Source organism: Cheilinus undulatus, linkage group 22, assembly GCF_018320785.1.
Source record: "Cheilinus undulatus linkage group 22, ASM1832078v1, whole genome shotgun sequence".
Classification (NCBI taxonomy): Eukaryota; Metazoa; Chordata; class Actinopteri; order Labriformes; family Labridae; genus Cheilinus; species Cheilinus undulatus.
In genome coordinates, this window is record NC_054886.1 from 14,536,672 (window position 1) to 14,557,348 (window position 20,677).

The 20,677-nt window shown below is 39.1% G+C and overlaps 1 protein-coding gene across 3 annotated transcripts in view; it reads right to left on the reverse strand.

Annotated features, from left to right (window-relative positions):
• Positions 1 to 20,677, reverse strand: part of arap2 (ArfGAP with RhoGAP domain, ankyrin repeat and PH domain 2) — a 232,484-nt gene that overhangs the window by 23,814 nt on the left and 187,993 nt on the right. For all 3 annotated transcript variants that reach the window (XM_041778717.1, XM_041778719.1, XM_041778718.1), the window contains exons 19-26: positions 18,627 to 18,690; positions 17,935 to 18,098; positions 14,592 to 14,804; positions 14,408 to 14,513; positions 10,967 to 11,114; positions 9,713 to 9,790; positions 1,269 to 1,343; positions 573 to 690 (exon numbers count right to left, since the gene is read on the reverse strand). In XM_041778717.1, coding sequence (XP_041634651.1) covers positions 573 to 690; positions 1,269 to 1,343; positions 9,713 to 9,790; positions 10,967 to 11,114; positions 14,408 to 14,513; positions 14,592 to 14,804; positions 17,935 to 18,098; positions 18,627 to 18,690 — 966 coding nt within the window. The remainder of the gene's footprint in view (positions 1 to 572; positions 691 to 1,268; positions 1,344 to 9,712; positions 9,791 to 10,966; positions 11,115 to 14,407; positions 14,514 to 14,591; positions 14,805 to 17,934; positions 18,099 to 18,626; positions 18,691 to 20,677) is intronic.

A 20,677-nucleotide genomic window follows, 5' to 3' on the forward strand; every position in this document is an offset into this window, starting at 1 on the left:
TATATTTTGAGTTGGGCTTGATTGTTAAAATTATGCTTTTTTGTATCTCAACTTTATTGTACCTGGGGGAATTAGGGAAACCTTGATGTTTATCAAGACTTGAAGGATAAGAGTTGAGATGATGACAACTTCACAAAAAGAAAGAAAAAGAAACTGAGAAAAAAAGCATTCTCCCTTACTTTCATCGGCTTTTTTTGTATAATTAAATATTAATTTTGGGGCTCTTTGTTAGAGAGATAGGACAGTAGGTTGAATCCCAAATAGGGAAAAGAGTGGGGAACAAGCTGACAACAAGCCCCCCCCCCCCCCCCCAATTTTGCTAATATTTAAACCCTGGTCTTTAATCACCACTGTTATGAAATGTTTCTTAATAACTACTTAAAACTTTAAAAATGTTAACAACCATTGTGGACTCCAGGATCCTTTAACTCTAAATAAGCTTTAAATCTGGACTTGTTGGGTGAATGTTGTTTAAAATAAATACAATGAGATCTTTTTTTTTTTTTTACCAGAAATAAGATAAATGCACTTGCTTATGTGTAATATTCTGCAATGTAAGAGAAAAAGTGTACCTAACTCTCCGTTTTCAATGACCTCAAAGGTGGTCCATAAGTCCTCTGCTTTATAGGTGATGTTCCTCATACTCAGGGCTGTTTCTGCAAGCTCAGAGGGCCGCATGGAGGGAGACATCTACCACAAAAACAACAGAGATATTAATGGATGCAAAGGACAAGGAGCATGGCACGAAAAGGAAACAAAAGTGAAAAAATTTAGCATACAAAACCTCTCTTGATCAACACTATACACATATAAGACTGACTCAAAGTCATCTAGTGATTAAATACTCCCTTCTTTGTCACGTTATTACCTGAACAGGAGTGAACAAAGCACTTTCACTCCACAGAGAGAAAGCAGAGTATTGAAGTCAAACTGTGCTGCTCCTTTTTAACCCCACCCACCCGCTGCCCTGTGAAAAAAGGGGTCTGTAACCTACAGCGGCCTGCCCGGCTTGAAAAACGCAATTACTCACACAATTAAATCAGACGTTTCTTTGATTGCTTCGCTTTTGATTTATTTCAGCGGCGGTAATCCCATCAGGTTAAACCACGAATGTCTCAGCCCGATTCTATCAACCTCTCCACCTCTAATTCCACCCACCCTCAGCACAGCCCCACCCCTCTTCTTTCTTATTTCGCCCCACCACAAGGAGTTGTTTGAAAGCCCATGCAAAAGAGTACAGACACACATAAACGCACACTCTCTTGTACCTTGATCAAACAGCACTTCTCCGGCTCTCTCTTTTCCAGGTACACTTCGAAAATCAAGTCCCCAGCTGGAGAGAACTGGGGAGGGGGGAAAAAAGACAAAAAAACAGAGACAGAGATCAGTCGAATTACAAAAACAATGCAGTCGGATTAATAGGCCTTTCGTCTAAATTCGCACTCCAGCGTGGCGTGAATCATAATGGAGGAAAGTAAGAGAAACAGTTTTTAGAGGATTTGTAGAAACCAAAGGTCGTTTTCTGAGCTGGAGGCAAACAAAATCCTGCTGGTGTTAAAACCGGCTAAATAAAGAGAACATGTGCAAGGTAGACTTGTAAAGGAGAAGGCAGGAGAGGGGGGCATGTTTCACTTGTGCTAAAACTGAAATGCTCACCTTCAGGTGTTATCTTAGGGTGTGCTGTCAGTTTAAAACCATTTTGGAAAACGCAGCGTGGAACATTTTCGTAGATTATTGTTGCTGTTGTGAACCCAGCAGAGACAGAATGAGGGATGGATTCGCTGTAATACTTCTCTTTTTGTTATATCAAAGACATTCCAACCTAAAGAGAAGGAGCTCACATTCAGTGATAAAATGTTGGCTCTTTTATTTCCAATCCTATTTTTAATCTTCTAATCTTAGTCTTATAGTTTCATTTCGACACGCTACAAAAAATGTTCAATATAATTAAACAAATAAACCACTGATAGTTGTAAGTGTTTAAGCCTTTTGTGAAAGAAAGCCCCCAAAGTCCTATTTCCACTAAAATTGTGGAAACTAAAACTGACTAGAACTGTTTTTCATGACACTAACTGGTTTTTCAGAACCTGGACACCTTCAACCAACAAAACCTTCTCAATGAAAATTAGCCGGGTGGTAGACAACGCTGACACCACCTACCCTAAAACATGGAACCACCAAACTCAACCATACAGACCAACAGGCAAAGGGAACCACCCGGGTGGGTGGGAACTTTCCTTTAATTGTGTTTCATAAAAATCAAATAAACTTAATACAAGACCGACCTTACACCAGACGACTTTGCTAAAACTCTTAAAAGACTCTAAAAAGGCTGGCATCTGAGACCCACATCTAAAGACAATTTGTGGCAAGCTGTTGAGTTTTTAGTCTCAGACTAACATTTTGCAAAGACTGGTGGTCACTAACTACAGGACTAGAATATGATTCCTTTTGAGATTATTTCCCATCATGCATCCAGTGGAAATTCACAACAATTTTTGAGCAGAGAACAAGATGTAGAAGGAGATGGAGATCGCATTTGAGTTCATATCTCTTAAAATCTGATGTTTTTAAATTATTTACATCAAGTAGAAACAAAAGGAAAGTTAAACACTGAAGCAACTTTGCATGTGAGTGCAACAACCGCGGAACTATCCTGGAAACACTTCAGAATAAAAGTACCACACAAAAACGCGAGTCGTCTCACCACAGAAACAAACTGATAGGGCTTTTACTTTGAAAATCCCAGTGGCAGCTTACAGTACTCGTCATGTCAGCCTGGAATGAACTGACAGGCAAGGCACACAAACACACAAGTGCAGACATCTGACTGCAGGAAAGTTTTTCTGTCTCTTGAGTTATGAGCGGACATTCAACGGCTCTAGATTTATCTACGCTCACATTCATATTTTGAAGAATGAAGTTAATTAATGTGCTTAAACTCAGTGACCTACATGTCACTGAGAAACACAATTTGCACACGATCGGACTTAAAACTTACAACAATATTATCGTAATGCCAAGACTAAAGAAAAAGACTGCCTTAAAACTACTATAATCGAGTCTTATGAACACCTTACACGTAACAACTGAGACAACAGGAGCGAGCTGCAACTTTAGCATGATTTTACTATCACTTTGGAAATTTGTCTGTGGCTTTGAAATCGGATGGAAAGTCATTAGGTGTAAGGCCGCCTTAAGACTGGGTGTGTACTTTTTTTTTACAACCATAATGATCACTGGTCAGATATTGACCTTCTCAGATCCTAGCCCCACCCACCACCTATGACTGGGCTAAAAGTCTCCAGGCAACATGGTCTCTTGTTGAACCGATACAGGATTTTATTTCAATTACTGTAGTTTGACAGGCTTAATTGTCGACTTCTACAACAGTATTTATCCCCTGCCACCAAGAGTGACAGACATTTTGTCACTCTGCAGTGTCTTAAACACATCACCCAGGTGTGGATAGTTGTAGACTTGGGTTATAAGTATAACTTTCTGTCATTATTGTCTCTGCTGCTGTAGTGACTGTCATCCCCTATCCTATCTGCCTCTTCAGCTCATGTGTATACTCCAACCAAAGGCATACAAAGGAGAAATAAAACTGTATAAAACTGTAGTGGAGTACTCTTCCCATGGCTCCTTTTCAATTGTTTCCACCACCTGATTAATAGATTGAAGTTGAAAGAGGAAATTTTTCTTCCAACCAAATGTAAGCCAGGTGAAATTAAAAGAAAGACTTTTTAGTGGCCTTTCTGAGACGCATTCAGGAGGTCAGTCCCATCAATACTGCGCTTGTCAGTACAAATCACGGCACCTTTCTCGGTGTCTCAGCTGTTACACTCTCTGCATACAATTACATATTTGGGTGGCAAAAACAACAAAGTTCGAATCAATCTTTTTTTTGAATAGACAGCATCATGGTTAAGGCTACAAATCTAAAGTTTGTGCAAGGAAACAGAGGTCTGTAACTGTATTTAAGCTTGCATAAAAGACAAAGAAACAGGGAATAAAGACGGTAAAGACCTCTTTTTACATCTGATGGGGAGATTTATCAGTGACGGGGTAGAAAAACAACATTCTACAGGAAATGAAGGCATTTCTAATCTTCAGCAAACTCATACTCTCTCTTCACTTGCCCCGGCTGTAAATGCAAGTATTGATTTTAAAGTCCCACTTCTGGCTTACAAGGCATGACATTGCCTTACACCTCATTATATCTCTGATTTACTTACTCCCTCAGTCTAGACTTACTATCCACTTACAGGGCACGGGCCCCTTTTTTCCATTCCCTGCCTTTTGAAGGAAACAGATGAGGTCAGAACCTTCACCTGCAGAGACCGAGCCCACTGAGACGAGCTTCCTGCAAGTGTCAAAACAAGCGGCATCTTGGTATTCAAGTCCACACTGAAGTGCCGAATGTTCAGCAGCATCCTATACCGTATATCCTACCTGTTCTTTCCTCCCTCTTTGGAAATCATCTTCTTCGTGCTGTTCTGTTTTGTTTTGAGACTTACCTTCTATGGACTTGGGTTTGAAATGTGTCTGGTTTCAGCTCTAGGGATCGCAATGTCTGTCGGCTGGTTGGTTGAATTCTTAAGACCATACTCTGAAACTTTTAAAGGATTTCTGTTAAGTTGTCTACAGACGCTCGTTTTCTCAAGGGAATGACCTCCACTAAATTTAGTATCATACTAGGTTTCACTCAAAAGGTCTTGAGTGAAAGCCCTTAGGATTTATTGGATGGATCGCTATAGAGTTTGGGATGGACATTCTCAGGACCAGATCAAGACCTCTGGCCTTTTGCTCATCATGTGGAATGGCTCAGAACATATCGTCACTTGCTAAAGCCAAACTATGTGCAAATATCAAAAGCACAGTCCTCAGACATTTGGTGCTTGATACAGAATACTTTCAATGTTTTAGTTGTTGAGGGATTTCTGAAAAAGAAGCACAAGTTTCTCTTCTATACGTCCCCTGGATGCTTGGGTTGCCTCTGGTTATTCAGCTTTTATCAAATTGGTTGCACTCTGAGCTGAACCCAAGGTCAGTCAAGGGTGGAATTATTAAACTTTTGCTCTATATCTCAAGCCTTGCAAGAAGTCAAAGGAAGCACTGCCCCTGGTTTAATCTTTATTACAAATTCAGGACATAGAGGCAAAATTTGTAGGCATGAAATACAATTTTGTGTGCTTCTATTTGTAGTCCAAGTAGTGTTGTCCACTGCCATTTCAGCAGGCAGGAAATCAGTTTCTTTTGAGAGCAAAGGGGGCTGGAATGCATTAGATACATTCAAAACTAGTCTGCATTCAACTAATAACTATATTTCATAGCTATTTCACCACTGAAATACTTGCATAACCTTTTGAAGTAGGACTCAACTATAACTTGATGGGGAGATCAGTTCACAAGTCTGTTCTGTCACTTTATTAACATGATGCTAGTGTTCAATTCAACCTCACACATACAATAAGTTCCACTCTTGAGCTTTGTCAGCTGTGAAAGTGGCTCAAAAACCACAGTCAACTCGCTGAAGTACAAGTATGGTAAACTGTAGTTTTAAACTATATTGAACATCTCAGCTTAGTTGTAATGGTTTTTAAATTACAATACAATATACCAATTTAGTCATTGCATTACTGAGCCTAGCTGTTTTCGTTTTGTTGACAAATCCAGGTCTGCAGATCTTGTGTTGATGTTAGCGTCTTTGCTAACACACAGCTTTGCTTTAATCTTAAATTCCATTCAGCAGCTTTTTAAAATTGAAATTTGCCATTAAGCAGAACTGGGTCTGTTTCCTAACCCATCACTCGCTGGAGGACTAAAACTGTCATAAAGCCTCCCACCACTAGCAGCTGCTGTAGCTGCTGCCTTTCTGTCAGAGTTTTTTCCAACACTACGCTGGACGTAAACATGAAAAGCTTAGAAGTTAGCATGTCATAGAAACAGTGCGGTATGACCATTTAGGTTTTACTAAAAAATGAAAATAAAGTTGTACGCAGGCTGTCAAGAGTTGATACTTGTATACTCATAACTACTTCCCTGAAGTGAAAAGAGGTCACATATCAAAGCACGATATTGATCTGCAAAGTGGAATGAAGGCTTCTACCCTCACTTGTGAACAAGACTCTGAGATACTTGAACTTCTTCACTTGGGGCAGAGACTCACTCCCCACTTGGAGGGAGCAATCCACCGTTTTACGGCTGAGGACAATGGCTTTGGAGGCGCTAATTCTCATACCAACTGCTTTGCGCTCAGCTGCTGGAGGTTCCCAATCACATCAACTGCAAACAGCAGAGATGAAATTCGGACCTCCATGAACTGGAAATTCTCCTCCCCCCAACTATGCCTTGAAATCCAGTGCCTGAAAATCACAATGACTCCAGAGAAGACATGGTTTATTCACAATCTAAGGCTGTAGTACTACATTTCCCACAATCCCAGAGTAGTATAGTGGCATCTCCAATTGGCGGAGTTGCTAATTTTGGCCACTGGAAATTGGAGTGAAGTTAAGTGTGCAGGAAAAAGAGGGCAGCAACTGTTGAGCTCTGTAGTGATGACAAATGGCACCAGATCCGCCTGTAGAAAAACTTTCAAAAGTCAGTAGATGGTTTCAAACTGTAGAGGGCAGAATTTAAATACTTTGTGCTAAAATGTCAATATTTGGACCCCGACTGATCCTAACTGGTCCTCCTCAATCTCCAAATGTAACAGTGTGTATCTGAAAAAAAAAAAAAGTTACACCTTCAGTTAAACTGAATACAAAAACCATTGAATGCTAAAGGTTGTCTCTGCCAGAAGTCCTTTATTGTTAACCTTTGGCTACAATGGCAACCTCGAAAAACCAACTATTACTCCCAGAGGCTAGATAATCATAAAATGATGGCTCCATTTTTAAGACACTATCTTTTTCTTAGAGGAAAAACAATAACACAGCCAAAGAGAGCAGTATTAGCATATGTAGGAAGCCTCAGGATATTGTCCTTTAACATGCTATTAATCAGGTCAAAATATGAGTTCAACTGTTCCCAACTGATCTATAACCAACAGCTGACCATTGGCCTCAACTTTCCTTTGTGTTTGAAATGAATGAGACTATTTCTAACACTTCATCACACTAAAAAAAGCATGTTAGCACTTAGCTTTGACTGTTTTCTTTCCTTTAACATTTGGACAGTATTGTAGTGGTACCTCACATAGACTTTATAAAATAGTCTCAGTGATGTCATCCATTCGTTAATGGAGTTTTGAAGCCCAATGATGGCGATCTTCATGTTGAAAACTCTGTCTCTACCTAACCTTAAGTCAACCAAGAGCAGGCAAAGCGGTGCTGAATGCAAAAATAAAAACGTATGAGTTACAAATAACATTCAACCCCCACACAATATGTGCAGATAAAGACTTTGTCTATTCAGACCAAAATTGTCTTTTGTATTAGGGTGTAAACATCTTTATTTCTGCTACCAAAGCAGGTATTTTATTGTTGGTTTGTGTGGGACTTTGGAAAGAGCCTCAACTGGACACTCAAGGAACTGCAGTTTTTTACACTTCCTTCAAAGCTGTAAATTCCTCCATGAATTTGTCTCAGTGACAGAAATAGGTAGGTTGAATGTTAATGGTATAAGACAAGTCTCCACAACCATCTGGCACCATCATCAAGATTGATTGTAATGATGTAGATTTTAAGAAAATGCATTTTTCTACATTAAAAACTTTAGAAGAGTTCATTCATGTAGAGTGAACCACTACAGAACAAAAGCCACCAAAGTGTTTTTCTCTGCATGACAGCTTATATAAACTTGAGCCACATAATATCATAAATCCATGTATAGTGACCGCAAGTGCAGCCTTTGTGGTTCTGTGGGTGGGAAATTATATATTATCCAGTGTTTCTGGGGTGATTTTGCTGTAGGTTGAGTGCTCTGTGGGAAACAGATGCACAAAAAGGACGCTTTAAATCACCACTTTCACTCTAAAATGTTATTAAAACTGTTGGAATTGGTGCTCCTAACTAAAATAAGACAAAGAAAGGAAGTCAAACATGGAAGATGATGATTAATGTAACATTTTAATGACTGTGAATGATGTTTAACTTTGCTAAACTGTTAAATTATCCCTAAAATAAGCTAAGCAATTATCTCAACAGAGACATAACTGACATTATTACACTAAATGATTATCCATAAGAGAAAAATGGTAGCTTTTGTGTTTTTTAATCATTGTTTTGTCTACTTTCAACTCCTGAAAAATACATTTTTGTGTTCAAAGCTTAAATGTTAATCTACTTTCCACCTATACCAGCTCTATGACAGTGCTTTCAGCTTCCACTCAGCAACCCCCAGCCCCACAGCAGCCAACATGTTCTAAAAGCCTACAAGACTCCTTTTAGATTTCAACAACAGCACCAGCATGAGATTTAATTTTTTTTTTTATCTAAACTGTTTGCTTTTTTTCTTGTCCTAGGCAGCCTTGCATGATGTTCTTGTCGTAAAGGTCAACAGGAACAAAGCCCTTTTTTTTCCCCCTAACACTCCTGCTCAAGCCCTCCTCAACATCTCCATCCACATTATTTTAGCCAGAAAAACAGGAAACTAGTTTGAATGCACCTTGAACTGAGAGTGATGACGCAGGCTCTGCTACACCAGTTTGATCTGAAACTAGGACTTAGAAGTAGGAGAAAGCTTCAAGGTACTTCAGTTATATACACTCTTTAAGATTGTTGTATTATAACTCTTGGAGCCCTAAGCTATTTTTAACTGTTGTGTCCCACCTGGACTTACTGTCTTAAAAAGTTTGTAAAATGTCAACCCTGTGGGGCACAGTCAAACTATAAACATTTTTTTTCAAGAGAACTTGGGCTTAAAGAAAATGTGCAATGCAGTAATGTCACTTAATTTCCTTTAAAAAGTTATGGGACTATGGAAATAAAAGAAAAAAAAAACAAATGGAAATTAAAACTTAAAGATTTTAACTTTGGTTGCAGAAACTTGTTCTCCAATCTCTTTAGGAGCAAAATCATCCTTCTGTGTCAAAATAGTGTTCAAAAATATTCACATATTTACATAAAGAGAGAGAGAGAAGAGAGAAAGGGAGATGCAGACAGAGGTAAGTGGGAGATATAGAAATAAAAGGGGTTGTAAAAAGAAAGAAAAGGGAAGAAAGCAAAGAAGATGGTGATGTGGGGGGGGGGGGGAGGCCCAATCAGAAAGATGGAAGAGGGAGTTGCAGAAAAAGAAAGAGGAAGTAAAGAAATGGAGCATGCAGAAAGAGAACATAGGGAAGTTTGGAAAAATAGAAAAGGGAGATGCAGAAAATGACGAAACAAGTGGAAAGAAAGAAGACAAAGGAAGGAAAAAAAGAGGGAGATGCAGGAAGAGATAGGAAGAAGCAAGAGAACACAGAAAAAAGAATCAGAAAAAAAGGAGAGGAGAACACATGAGGAGTGAAGAAGGGGGAGCAGAAAACATGAAAACAATCAGGATAGTTTCATGGCTGTTACATACATCTTTAACTAAATAAATGCATGAAAAGTGCAGATTTTTAACTCAATATTAGTATTTCCTTTTTATCTAAGTGTAACCCCTGCTTCCTTGTGTCTCGTTCTCACTTCTTTTAGTCTGCTTTGCATGATTTCATAATTTCAACTTTTGTAACTTGTAATTTCTTGTATCAGCCTAATTTGAGTTGTACTTGTTGTTTGTGACTTACTGTGGCGTCCTTTTTCTCATTCCAGCGTGCAATGAAGCTATTCTCTCTCTCCATCTGTTGCGCCCGCTCCTCGTTGACCTGTTGAAAAGATAAAGCCTGCATTATTCTAAACCCAGAGAGTTAGAAAGATCCTGCAGAAAACCTAAAGTACTTCATAAAACCACATTTCCAAAGGTAATGTGAGTTTAAGCAGTCAAGTACAACACAAGGCAGACTAAATTAAGCCAGCAAAAGGTATCATTCGCTCGCTGTAAAACTGGGTCGTTCAGCTAACACTTCTAAAGCTAATTTTGAAGAAAGAAGTTGGCTGTGAGTGTTCGACACAGCCAAGCGCCAAGTGAATACTCGTTTCCTTCACAAGGCTCTGTGTGGGAAATTATATTTTTTTATTCCAACTTTTCTTTTTCTAACATCATTATCATTTTCAGAGAACAATTTGCTTTGTTAGACTTATACGAATGGCAGAGAAGATTGGGAGAAGAAAAAAAGGAAAAGTGACAAACTCATGGTGTGTGTGTTCAGGCCTGATAATGGTTGCTGTTGACGAGACTCGCCACAGAGCTTGCGCTGTAATTAGTGAGATGTCTCGCTCGCTTTATGTCACAGAGCGTGTGTACATCGGCTCTCATGATTGGTTGAGCTTAATGGCTATTTGTCACGCAAATGACAGCGTCCCGAACTGATTTTGGGGGTGAATGCTCCTCCTTTAAACGTCACAACAAGAGGGATCCAGGCATTCTGCAAGGAATTAGTGGTTGCTCTGTTGCTGCCTTTCCCGTAAGCCAGGCAGCTCTCCAAGGGTAACATTGATCCCACACTCCCGCCCCCACCCATCCACACATCAGCAAAGTCAAGCCTATTGTGGAGATTTGGCAGCAACAGTTTTGCTTCCCAGATGGTTGGAGCAAGAGTGTAAATAAAGTCGTGCCTGCAGCTTCTTTTAGATATGCAGCACGGCAATAAAACAATGCTTTATATGTTCATTATTTTTATATTTCATAGACTGGAGGTACGATGGGTGCAGCATTGTCTCTGTACAGAAAAGTATCATGACTTTCATGGGACTTGTGCTTTTGTAAAAAAAAAGATTTTTGTCATTTTAAATGGGAATACTCCTGGTTAAATACAAGTTAAATGACATAAATAAGCAAAAATGTACAATGTTGTCAACCCCAGCGGTGTCCCACTCCTGATGGTCACATGTTTCACTGGCCAAAAAGTTTTAAATAGACTTATCTAACTCTGTCTACTCACACTAAAGAGAGTAATGTAGTTGCTGATGAGGTCATGGACAACGCTAGTCTCCTGTGGAGTTTGTCCTTGAGTCTGGAACAAGCAGGAGGAGAAGACCGAGGCCAGTTTGTCGCTCGGCATGTGGTTGAAACAGGAGCACTGATGGATCCTGAAAAACACAGAAAGATACGCAGTTGTAAAACCCAAAGAGTCTCTGCAAACACAGAGATCAGCCTCTCAGAGATCATGTACAGTTCATAAAGACAAACCTCAGTTCAAAATCTACAAATGACCAATCATATCAAAATCAATAAACCTAGTGGACATGAGGATGATCGATTTGGCTTTGATGAGTCAGTCTTAAAATTAAAAACATTACTATTCCTGTAAATAGGACTGAAAATAAGCCAGTATTTTTACGTAAAAAACTTTGATAACAAATATCTTTTCACAAGAGAAAGAAAACCAAATAATAGCACCCTTGTGTCATGAACTTCCTTCTTTTGTTTGCTAATTGGCTCAGTTTTTAATGATTTTCCTTGCTTACAAATTGCCAAAAAACAATGAAAGTAGCAGTGCATCTTCCTGCAACTGACTAGGGAGTATAGTACTTGTTTTTTTAAAGATAAAGAGTTTAAATTACACAAATCCCTCTCATTTCTATACACCAATTAACCTTCTTTTTGTCTCATTTTGACTGTTTTAGTCTTCTTTTTATTGTTTTTTTGAAACCATGTGTAAATCTGTTCTCTTGGTTTACAAACCTGTGTATAGTTCATTTATATTCTGTTCCTAAACTGTGGACAGACTGTGGGCAAGGTTTCATAAACTGTGGCAACAAGATTTTAGATGCTAGGTGGGATTTTGTACACTTAGAGAATGGATCTGTTCGCCTTCAAATAAAGTGTGTTAGCCATGTTCATAAGAAGAGAGCAAGACAGTGCTCACCACATCCTAAATTGGACTAATCTGAAAACTGCAAGTTCGTGACTTGTGACGTGTTTGTTGATGTTTTCAGAAATGGGAGGGTCTGTGGACTTCGGTTTCTGTTTTGGGATCTACAGGATGGCAGGTGTAAATAGACTTGTCTTCTGATCCTCTATGTGATATTTAAAAACAAAGAAACAATGCACAGTTTCCTTATAGAAAGCCAGGAGGAAGACAAGCATTGTTTTGTCTTACAAAACAGTACCTATTTAAAAACTGTTCACCCCCTTGGATGTTTTACTCTTTTATTGATTTTATAAATCAAACATAGTCGATATATTTCGGACAAAAACAAACAAATCCTCTTTAATGTCAAAGTGAAAACAGATATCTACAGAGTAGAAAGAGAGTGGCAAAGCAAAAGCCACTGTTGAAGAAAACTCAGATAACATTTTGACAAGAGTTTGACAAAAGGCATGTGGGAGACTCCTTTGGCCTTCAGACAAAACACCAAATCCTGCACATCAACACAAGCATGCCAACCACACCGTGAAGCATGGTGGAGGCAGCATCATGCTGTGGGGATTCTTCTCAGCAGCTGGCCCTGGAAAGCTTGCAAAGGTAGAGGGTAAAATGACTGCCGCAAAATATAGGAAAATCCTAACCTGACACACCAGATGGATTTGTTACACACATCCATCTGGTAAACCTCTCATACACAGCGTTTGGGAAAGGGCAGAGCCTCTGAAAAAAAATCTGGAGGGTGACTGGATAAATGTTCTGTCTGCCACATCTATACTGGCCAATCAGAGCGACAAAACACGTGATGTAGGCGCAACCCAGATGCAAACTCCATAGAGAACTGTATTACGCAAACCTGTCATTTTTGAAAAGAAAACAACTCAATGCTGTTCTTTTTTCTTCTTTTAATGAAGAAATGTCAAGTTCTGATACAACTGATGCTATAGCAGCATCCACGCTAATCTCTTCCGCCATAGATGCACCGGCCTTTATTCGCTGCTTGCATATGTCATGACTCTGCCGTGCCTGAAAGTACTGCCCCTCTTCGCTGATTGGTCCTGTCATTTTCTAACCGGGCCCAAACGGTTCAGACGGGAGCTTTGCAAGATGGATTCGCCAGTGAAAAACACGGAAATGGGCATATCTATCTGCTTTGCATGGTTAGGAAAATCCTTAGGACAATCTTATTCAGTTTTCAAGAGAACTACGGCTTGGGAGATCTATTTTACAGCAAGACATTGCATACAGTGCATACAGCAAAAGCTACACAGAAATGATTTTAAGACAACAAGGCTCTGGAGCGGCTGAGTCAAAGCGCAGACTTCAGTCCACTAGAGAACTTGTGGCTGGACTTGAAATGGGTTGTTCACTGTTGATCCTAACACAACCTGGCAGAGCTTGAGCGGTTTTGCAAAGAGGAAAGGAGTAAAATTGCAGTGTCCAGATGTGCATCCTGATTGAGAACGATCCACACAGACTCAGTGTTGTGATTGTAGCCAATAATACTGACTTTAAAGGAGTGAATATTAATGCAGTCATTTACTTTAAATTATATATATTTTATCTAGATCATATTACATTGTAAAAATATGTTTTTGTTTAAACAAATAGAGAGTTTTTTTTTAATTATTTTTGTCAAAAAAGGCTGAATTATATTGACCATGACTGATTTATGAAATCAACAGAAGGGTAAAACATTCAAGGGGGTAAATCAATCTATAGGCAGTGTATGTCTCTGTTTATGACTGATGAAATGTAGAAAATAAGTACTATAAGAGTAACATCAATTATTCTGGGCATATAGTTTCAGTTATTGCATGCTAGCCACTTTTTATCAACTAGAAACCTGCTGATTTATCTGATATTACATTACACATCAAGGCTAGGAAGTCCTAATTCCTAGTCATAAATCATTTGTTAGGCCTGATGCATCTAAATAATACTTTTTTGCCATTGTGATACAGAGAAAAAGAGATTTTCTTATTTTTTATTAAGAGCAATGTGAGATGGTTAATAAGAGAGGAAAAAAAAATTTTCTACTTCTTAGACTTGTTTATTACTGTGTTATCTTTGTTGTTTTGTGAAATATTGGATAAATCTGCCTTTTTTTGGATCTGGGAAAAATAACTTAATAAAAACAGGTCAGAAGTTTAAAGTTTCACTCTCTCTTGATGCAAAAAAAACAATCTTCCACCCTTCAATAGGAAGAACATGTTGAATGGTTTCCTTTTCATGTTGATCCAAAAGGTAGATTTAGTTATAGCTACATGCATTTAGAGGAGTGAAAAGTGCAATAATTTACCCTAAAAAGAGGTGCAGTAGATGTATAAGACACAATAATGCTCAATTAAAGTACCTGATTGATATTCATGTCCTGTTTTTGAAGTTTTAAGAACCGAAAGCATTTCTCCTTCACTGTAAAAAATGCATTCCTGGCAGTGACTCTGACCGTGATTTAACCTCCCTTACACAAGCTTTTAATGTGTGTGTAGTTTGAAGTGAGTGTGCGTGCACCTGTACAGATGTTGGAGGAGAGCGTCAAGCGTTGACCTGTTTATCTTTGGCAAACTCTCGATAAAAGTGGAGTACTTCTTCACTCTCTGCCTCTCATCCATCTCATCTGCAGGAGAAAAATACCATGTATGAAAATATTTGTTTTTATTTTATGTGCATGAGCTCAGATTTAAATATATCATACCCAGAGCAGAAACCCAGTACGGATAGAGCTCCTTGGTGAGCAGAGCGTCCTCCGCGTGGGATAAAAAGCTCTTCAGTGTGTCCGTAACATCCTCTAGTTGATGCTCCTTCTTTCTCAGCTTCACATTGCGGGCGTCGCGGGTGAACTCCTCCAGGAGCAGGGCAACTCGAGCAGGGTCCCCTGGCCTCTGGTAGACTCCTTCATGGCACAAACCTGTGCACAAATCAAAAGAAAGACAAGCAATGTTGACTCATCTGACAAAAACGAAGGTTTTCCGTATCTATACAGCAGTTTCATGTATTTTCTAGGTCAAAACTTGGACTCCTTTACATTTTGTATGTCATCATCGTTTTGCTGTCTGATCAAAAAGTTATAGAGAACATACTTTTTATGTAACAAAACACAATTATAGGGCAAAAGCAACCCTACAGAAACTCAGATGTGGGTTTAAACAACATTACATAACCACATTTGAATCAAAATTGCAGGTACAATCAAACTGTATGTTAGAAAGTGTATTAACCTTCTGTACTGTTCTAGTTCTTTGACTGTTTCAGTTATGTAGCATGGATTACATAACGCCTGCTGCCCACGAGTCCCTTCCCTAATTATAATATGACATGTCAGTGCTGGTAAAGAAAGTAGATGACAACAAAAGCAAATAAAATCAATGTAAATGAACAAAAAAAAAAAAAAAAGAAAAGCAACAAACTACATGTAAAACTGAGGACTGGAAAATAGGGATATTTGTGAGGAGTCTTTAGGCGGTTATGAATCAGGCTGAAATTTATGCTGTTGCTTCTCCATGACCTACAAGCTTCAATAATACCATCAACACCACAACTATTCATGTTAAGTCATTTTTTTAATGTCTGAAAACACAACAGCAGTGTGGGTGTCATGCAAGTGTATCATTTTTACTTCTACACTATTTACATTACTAGAACAGTTTAACTGAATTGAAAGAGCCATAATACAAAAAAGCTATATTTATTTACCCTTGGAGGTCTAAACATTGTGCTTCTGCTATATTTTTTAATTATATCTTTGTCATTTTATATCATAGAAATGTGGTTCAAACAATTCCGTGACTGGGTGAGTCTCATCTTTCGCTTCTGTCCTCACTCGCCATCCCAAGTGATTCACAGCTGGAGTTACAGGGCCAATAACAGAGCTATGGGCACATATCGCACATATGAGTAATGTTCATTTTCAATGTGTTTTCCGCACTCACCAATAATTGTATTCATGTGTTCCACTACTTTTGTGAAGCTAAGACTTTGGTAAAATTATTTCAAGCACCATTCTTCCACATGAGTAAAGGTGAGATTCAAAGATTTTCAAAAATCAGATTTCAATATTCAACATTTGGGCTAAAGTAAATCTTTACACAGATCTCTAGGGCAACAACTGGCCTCATTATTTATAAAGCTGAGATTACCCTGAAATTTTTGATATAGAACACTGTATTGTGATTTTTGCAAGTACCTTAAAAAGGTGGTACAAGTTGAGAAAATACCCTTAAACATCTGAGGGTTAATGTCAGTTATCTCTATTTCATTTATATCCTAGCTACTATCAATTGTACTTCATAGTTGTGTTTTTTGTTTTATTATTACCATCATCAATAAAGTTATGGAAATTTCCTCCAAAATGGGAGATACCTATATGGCCACAACTGCCATAAATTTGTCTTTCATTTGTTTTATTGTTTCTCTTGTCCCTCTCCTCTTCATGCTTTTCTCCACCCTACCCTTCCATCTAGTCCTTTTAAACCCCAGCACACTTTGAGCAGAGGGCTTTCAACATGAGTCTCGACAGTCTTGCACCATCGTAAGGGAAGGTTTAAGTCGTCACTGGTAATATTGGTAAAATGCTCATGGTGATTAATGCTGATTTTTGTCATAATAGGGTATAGTCTTTATTATAACATTAATGATTAACATTGGTCTGTTGTAATCGGCCACAACTGAGAGTATGGTAGATCTCCCCTTTTTGTATTGTCTTGTGAGAACTTCAGTTATGAATTGGCACTAACAAACAAAGACTGATTGTTAGATTGATTGAGTGCACTGTAAGGCTAATTGCTGGAGTGGCTGTCTCGGTCTCACTTTAACCAGGAACAAACTTCTTTACAGCTGTGGCATTTTATAACCAATATTTTGCTAGTCTGAAGTCCTGGGTGATTAAAAGAAGCATGCTGTTGCTGTGTCTCTCTCAAAGCAGCAGCTGTCAGTCCCTGCTCTCTGCTAGCGTCACTATGCTAATGTGATGATAGTCATTTATTGTCATCGCATTGTAAAAATGCAACTAAATTACGTCTGGCAGTCTCCTCTGTAGCAGCGAACACAGTTGTCCAAGCGGTGGTTAGAAATCTGCAGCCTAATGTCATCCATCCTGCTGGCGAGGGAGCGGGCATCTGGACAAAAGATGCTTGGTACAGCAGGTTTGTGTGGGAATGCTCTTAGCCTAGCCTGCAGGCCGGCTTGTTTGCCCCGCTTTCACCTACTAACACAATGCCGTCATTGCCTCCTCCCCACTGGCTGTAGATGTTGTGCTGCTTCACGTCCTCTTCCTGTCGGTCTCCGAGCGCCCCGTTCTCCATCAGGAAAGATGCAAACTCTTTGGTCACGCTGTCAGTTCTGGTGTAAATGTAGGGTTTTATTTTGCTGCTAGTGATGGAGCGCCGGGCCGCTGCGTCCATATTCACCGGCCCATGCTACCTCAATAGGTAGCATTCAGTAGTCTCCTGTTGATCAGGCAGTGTTCCTTGGCAGTTACTGGCAGCTGTTGTTAGCATTTAAATTAGCCAGGAGTTGTAGTTGAGACTGAGGTCTTCTTTTCACCTTTTTTGGGTTTTTCTTGATGGAAATTTCCCGTTCTTTCTCTCAGAGGTGTCCTGGATCATCCATCTTCTTTGTTTTCACAGGTTTCAACATATGTTGTCATCTTAATTGTGAAAAACACTACAAGTCCAAGATATAACTCAAGAGTGCATCTTTCTTGCTGCCAACTGCTCTGGTTGCCCGGTAACAACTATGGTGGCTCAAACAAAGAGCTGATATACTCTAAAGTATTTTTCATCACTCAAATTAGGCCTGATGGTTAATAACAGCAGCCTTATAAAACCAACCAGAAACACATATTTTACTTCTTTAGAGAGCCTTTAAGTCTGGATATACCCCTGCATGTGTCAGACACTAATAATAGTCATCATTTAAAGTTTAAAATATTAATAGAATGCAGAATGCTGCATTAATGAGCTCCTCAAGGGGTAACCTTGATGAAGAAGATTTTAAGTTTTGTTCTAACTTTTTCTCTCAACTGACATAATGTAACTCACCATATTGAGTGACAAAAGCAATGCAGCTGTCGACTATAATAGGGACGCCATTTTTAGTCAGCTGCTGGTCGCTGAGGCCCTTGCCATCTGTGCCAGCAGCCAGCGTGATGGCAGAGTGCCATAGAGCAAAGTCCATCTTGGTAAATCCGTGGACGTAGACTGTTCTGTAATAAAGACAGAGCAGGAGAATGAAAGGTAATTACTCATGAAGTGAGGCATGATATAATTTACCGTAACATTATGGTGTTTCATATTCTAAGACCTTAAGTTGCGTTTATGTTTGGAAAATCACTGCTAAGTCATTAAATAAACAACCGAGAAGATTAAAGGAATCCAAAAGCACTTGTAAAAGAACACACGTCTATAAACAACCACCATTTTCCCCGAGAGATTTGATCAAAAACACTCAAACGGAGAGCAATTAACAGAGTAAACACAGTGTTGTTGCACTCCTCTAAAAGGAGGCCTGAAACCGTTTGCTGGGGCTACGTGCCATCTCACCTCATCTCTTTAACTGAAGCTGGCAGTCTGTAGAGGCTTTAATTACACTGGATGGTTACAGTGGCAAAAGAGTGTTCAAACTAACGAGACAAAAGGCGAAATCAAAGCGAACAGCGTTGCATAATGCATGGTGTTGTTGAACCACATATAGAGCCAATTAGCACACCTTTATTTACCAAAGACAGACATACCTTCCAGCCTCCACCATCAGCAGGACTTGGATCTTCTCCTCACCCTCTGTATGTGTGGAAACAGCTAGGGGGAAAAAAGAGATGACAACCTACGTGAAATATAGCCACAAAACTGTGTATTCATAAAGAGTAACATGTTCCTTCTTTGGTAATGCAAAGCAATGTTTTGAGAACAGGTGAGATTTAACATTTGCAGATGTTCAAAGTCAGCAACAAAAAACAGAAAGAAAATAAAAAGCGAAACACAAGCACTTAGGAGCTTTTCCATAAAGCTTGAAAGTCAGTGTATTTATAACCCATCACTGAAAGGTCTCCGTTCTCTAAAGTGTTCATTTGCCATCATGTCCATCACAGCAAATAATGCACTGCACAATATGTCTAGACACGTCTGGCTTCTCTTTTCAGCTGTAAGAGGGAAACCATAAAGAAAACAAGGATAACATATATATATCTGTTTTTAGCACTGACTGTGAGGATTCAAAATAAAAAGACAGGAAACTCTTATTTCATTGGCCATCAAGCGACATAAAAACTGGTCTAACTAAATTTAACTTGGGGAAGCATTTAACCCTTCAGAATAAAAGATTGATTTTAAATTGACAGAGAAAGGATTCAGAAAAAAAAAGAAGACTGAGCTAAGGGAGTCGAAAGCTCTGCCATAATCTCTGCTGTGTGTTCAAACAGCAGCTCGGATCATGGAGCCAATCGCCCGCTCATAACAGAAAAAGTACAGAAAAGATATGAGGCTCTGCAGTCAAGTCACAAATCTCCCAACAACAACATCTGGCACTTTCATTACAACAGAGTTCAAACTGCCTGAGCTTAGAAGTATAAAAGGAACAAGCAAGATGAGATGAATCTGTAGCCTACCCCACCTAAAATAATGACTGGTTAACTAGCAACTTGTTAAATATAAAAGTTGTAAATGTTGCACTCAGACATGCCAGAAATTCAGTGTTTTTGAGTTAGCATTATCAGTTTCATGCCAAGATTAAGATTCAACACTGCTTTCATGTCTATGGTGAACACAATGCTAGTGCAAACAAGCTGTTAGCTTTATGTAGATCATAACATTCACTGCATAATGGCAAGAGCTAGCTGGCTATTGTATACGTTTTAGAACTTTGACAGAGCTAAGCTAGCTGTTAGCATCACTTCCAGTATAAGTGTTAAGGTAGCAGCTATTAGCTGTTTCTACCCTTATAAAAGCTAACTGCTAAATCCAACTTTTTCATTAATATATGTAGACACAAAAAGGCTGTTAGCCTATCTGAATCAATTATGCTTCGTAAGCTATTTTAGTTTTAGCTACGTTACATTTCACTAGTGTATTTCAACAAAACCTAACATAGGATAGCACTTACCCATGTCCCCTGTTGTTAGCTTGTTTTATTGTCATGTTAAGCCATTTATACTACACTTCAGACCACACCATGCTAATATTTTAAAATACAGATTAAATGTCACAATATGAGCTGGCTAGCTCATTTATTTGTAATGTATTGAGCTAGCTTGTTGGAGTAATTTAATTGCTCTTGAACACAGCATAGTTAGTTGTCTGCTAGAGACGTGACCTGATTTAAGTTATGCTGCGTTCGATTGTACTCGGAACTCGGATAAATCCGACCTCCGAATCGGAGAAGTGCAATAGAACGGCCCTTGAGATCGGGACTCCGACTCGGGAATTCGGGTAGGATCCAAGCAGCCCGAGTCGGTCGGAATGACGTAGCAATATGGCATCGCACACCGTGAGAGTCACTTTCTCCTCAACTTTTACTTTTATGTGTTGTCTAATTTAGCATTTGTGTAACTACAGTATAGGCCTCTGCACAGCTTTGATGCCCATATAAGTTCAATGATGCATGCAGGATTCCCCTCCCTGGTGCATTCAAGTCGTACGTTTCTATTTCTCTCTCACCCTCAAGTAGCTAATATATTTCCCCAGTAATTTTTGATCCTCGAAAAACATCAAAATAAACATCAGCTTACTGTGGCTGGCCATGTTTTCCGAGCTTATGCCATGAAACGCATTTACCTCGGAAGTGGGAATA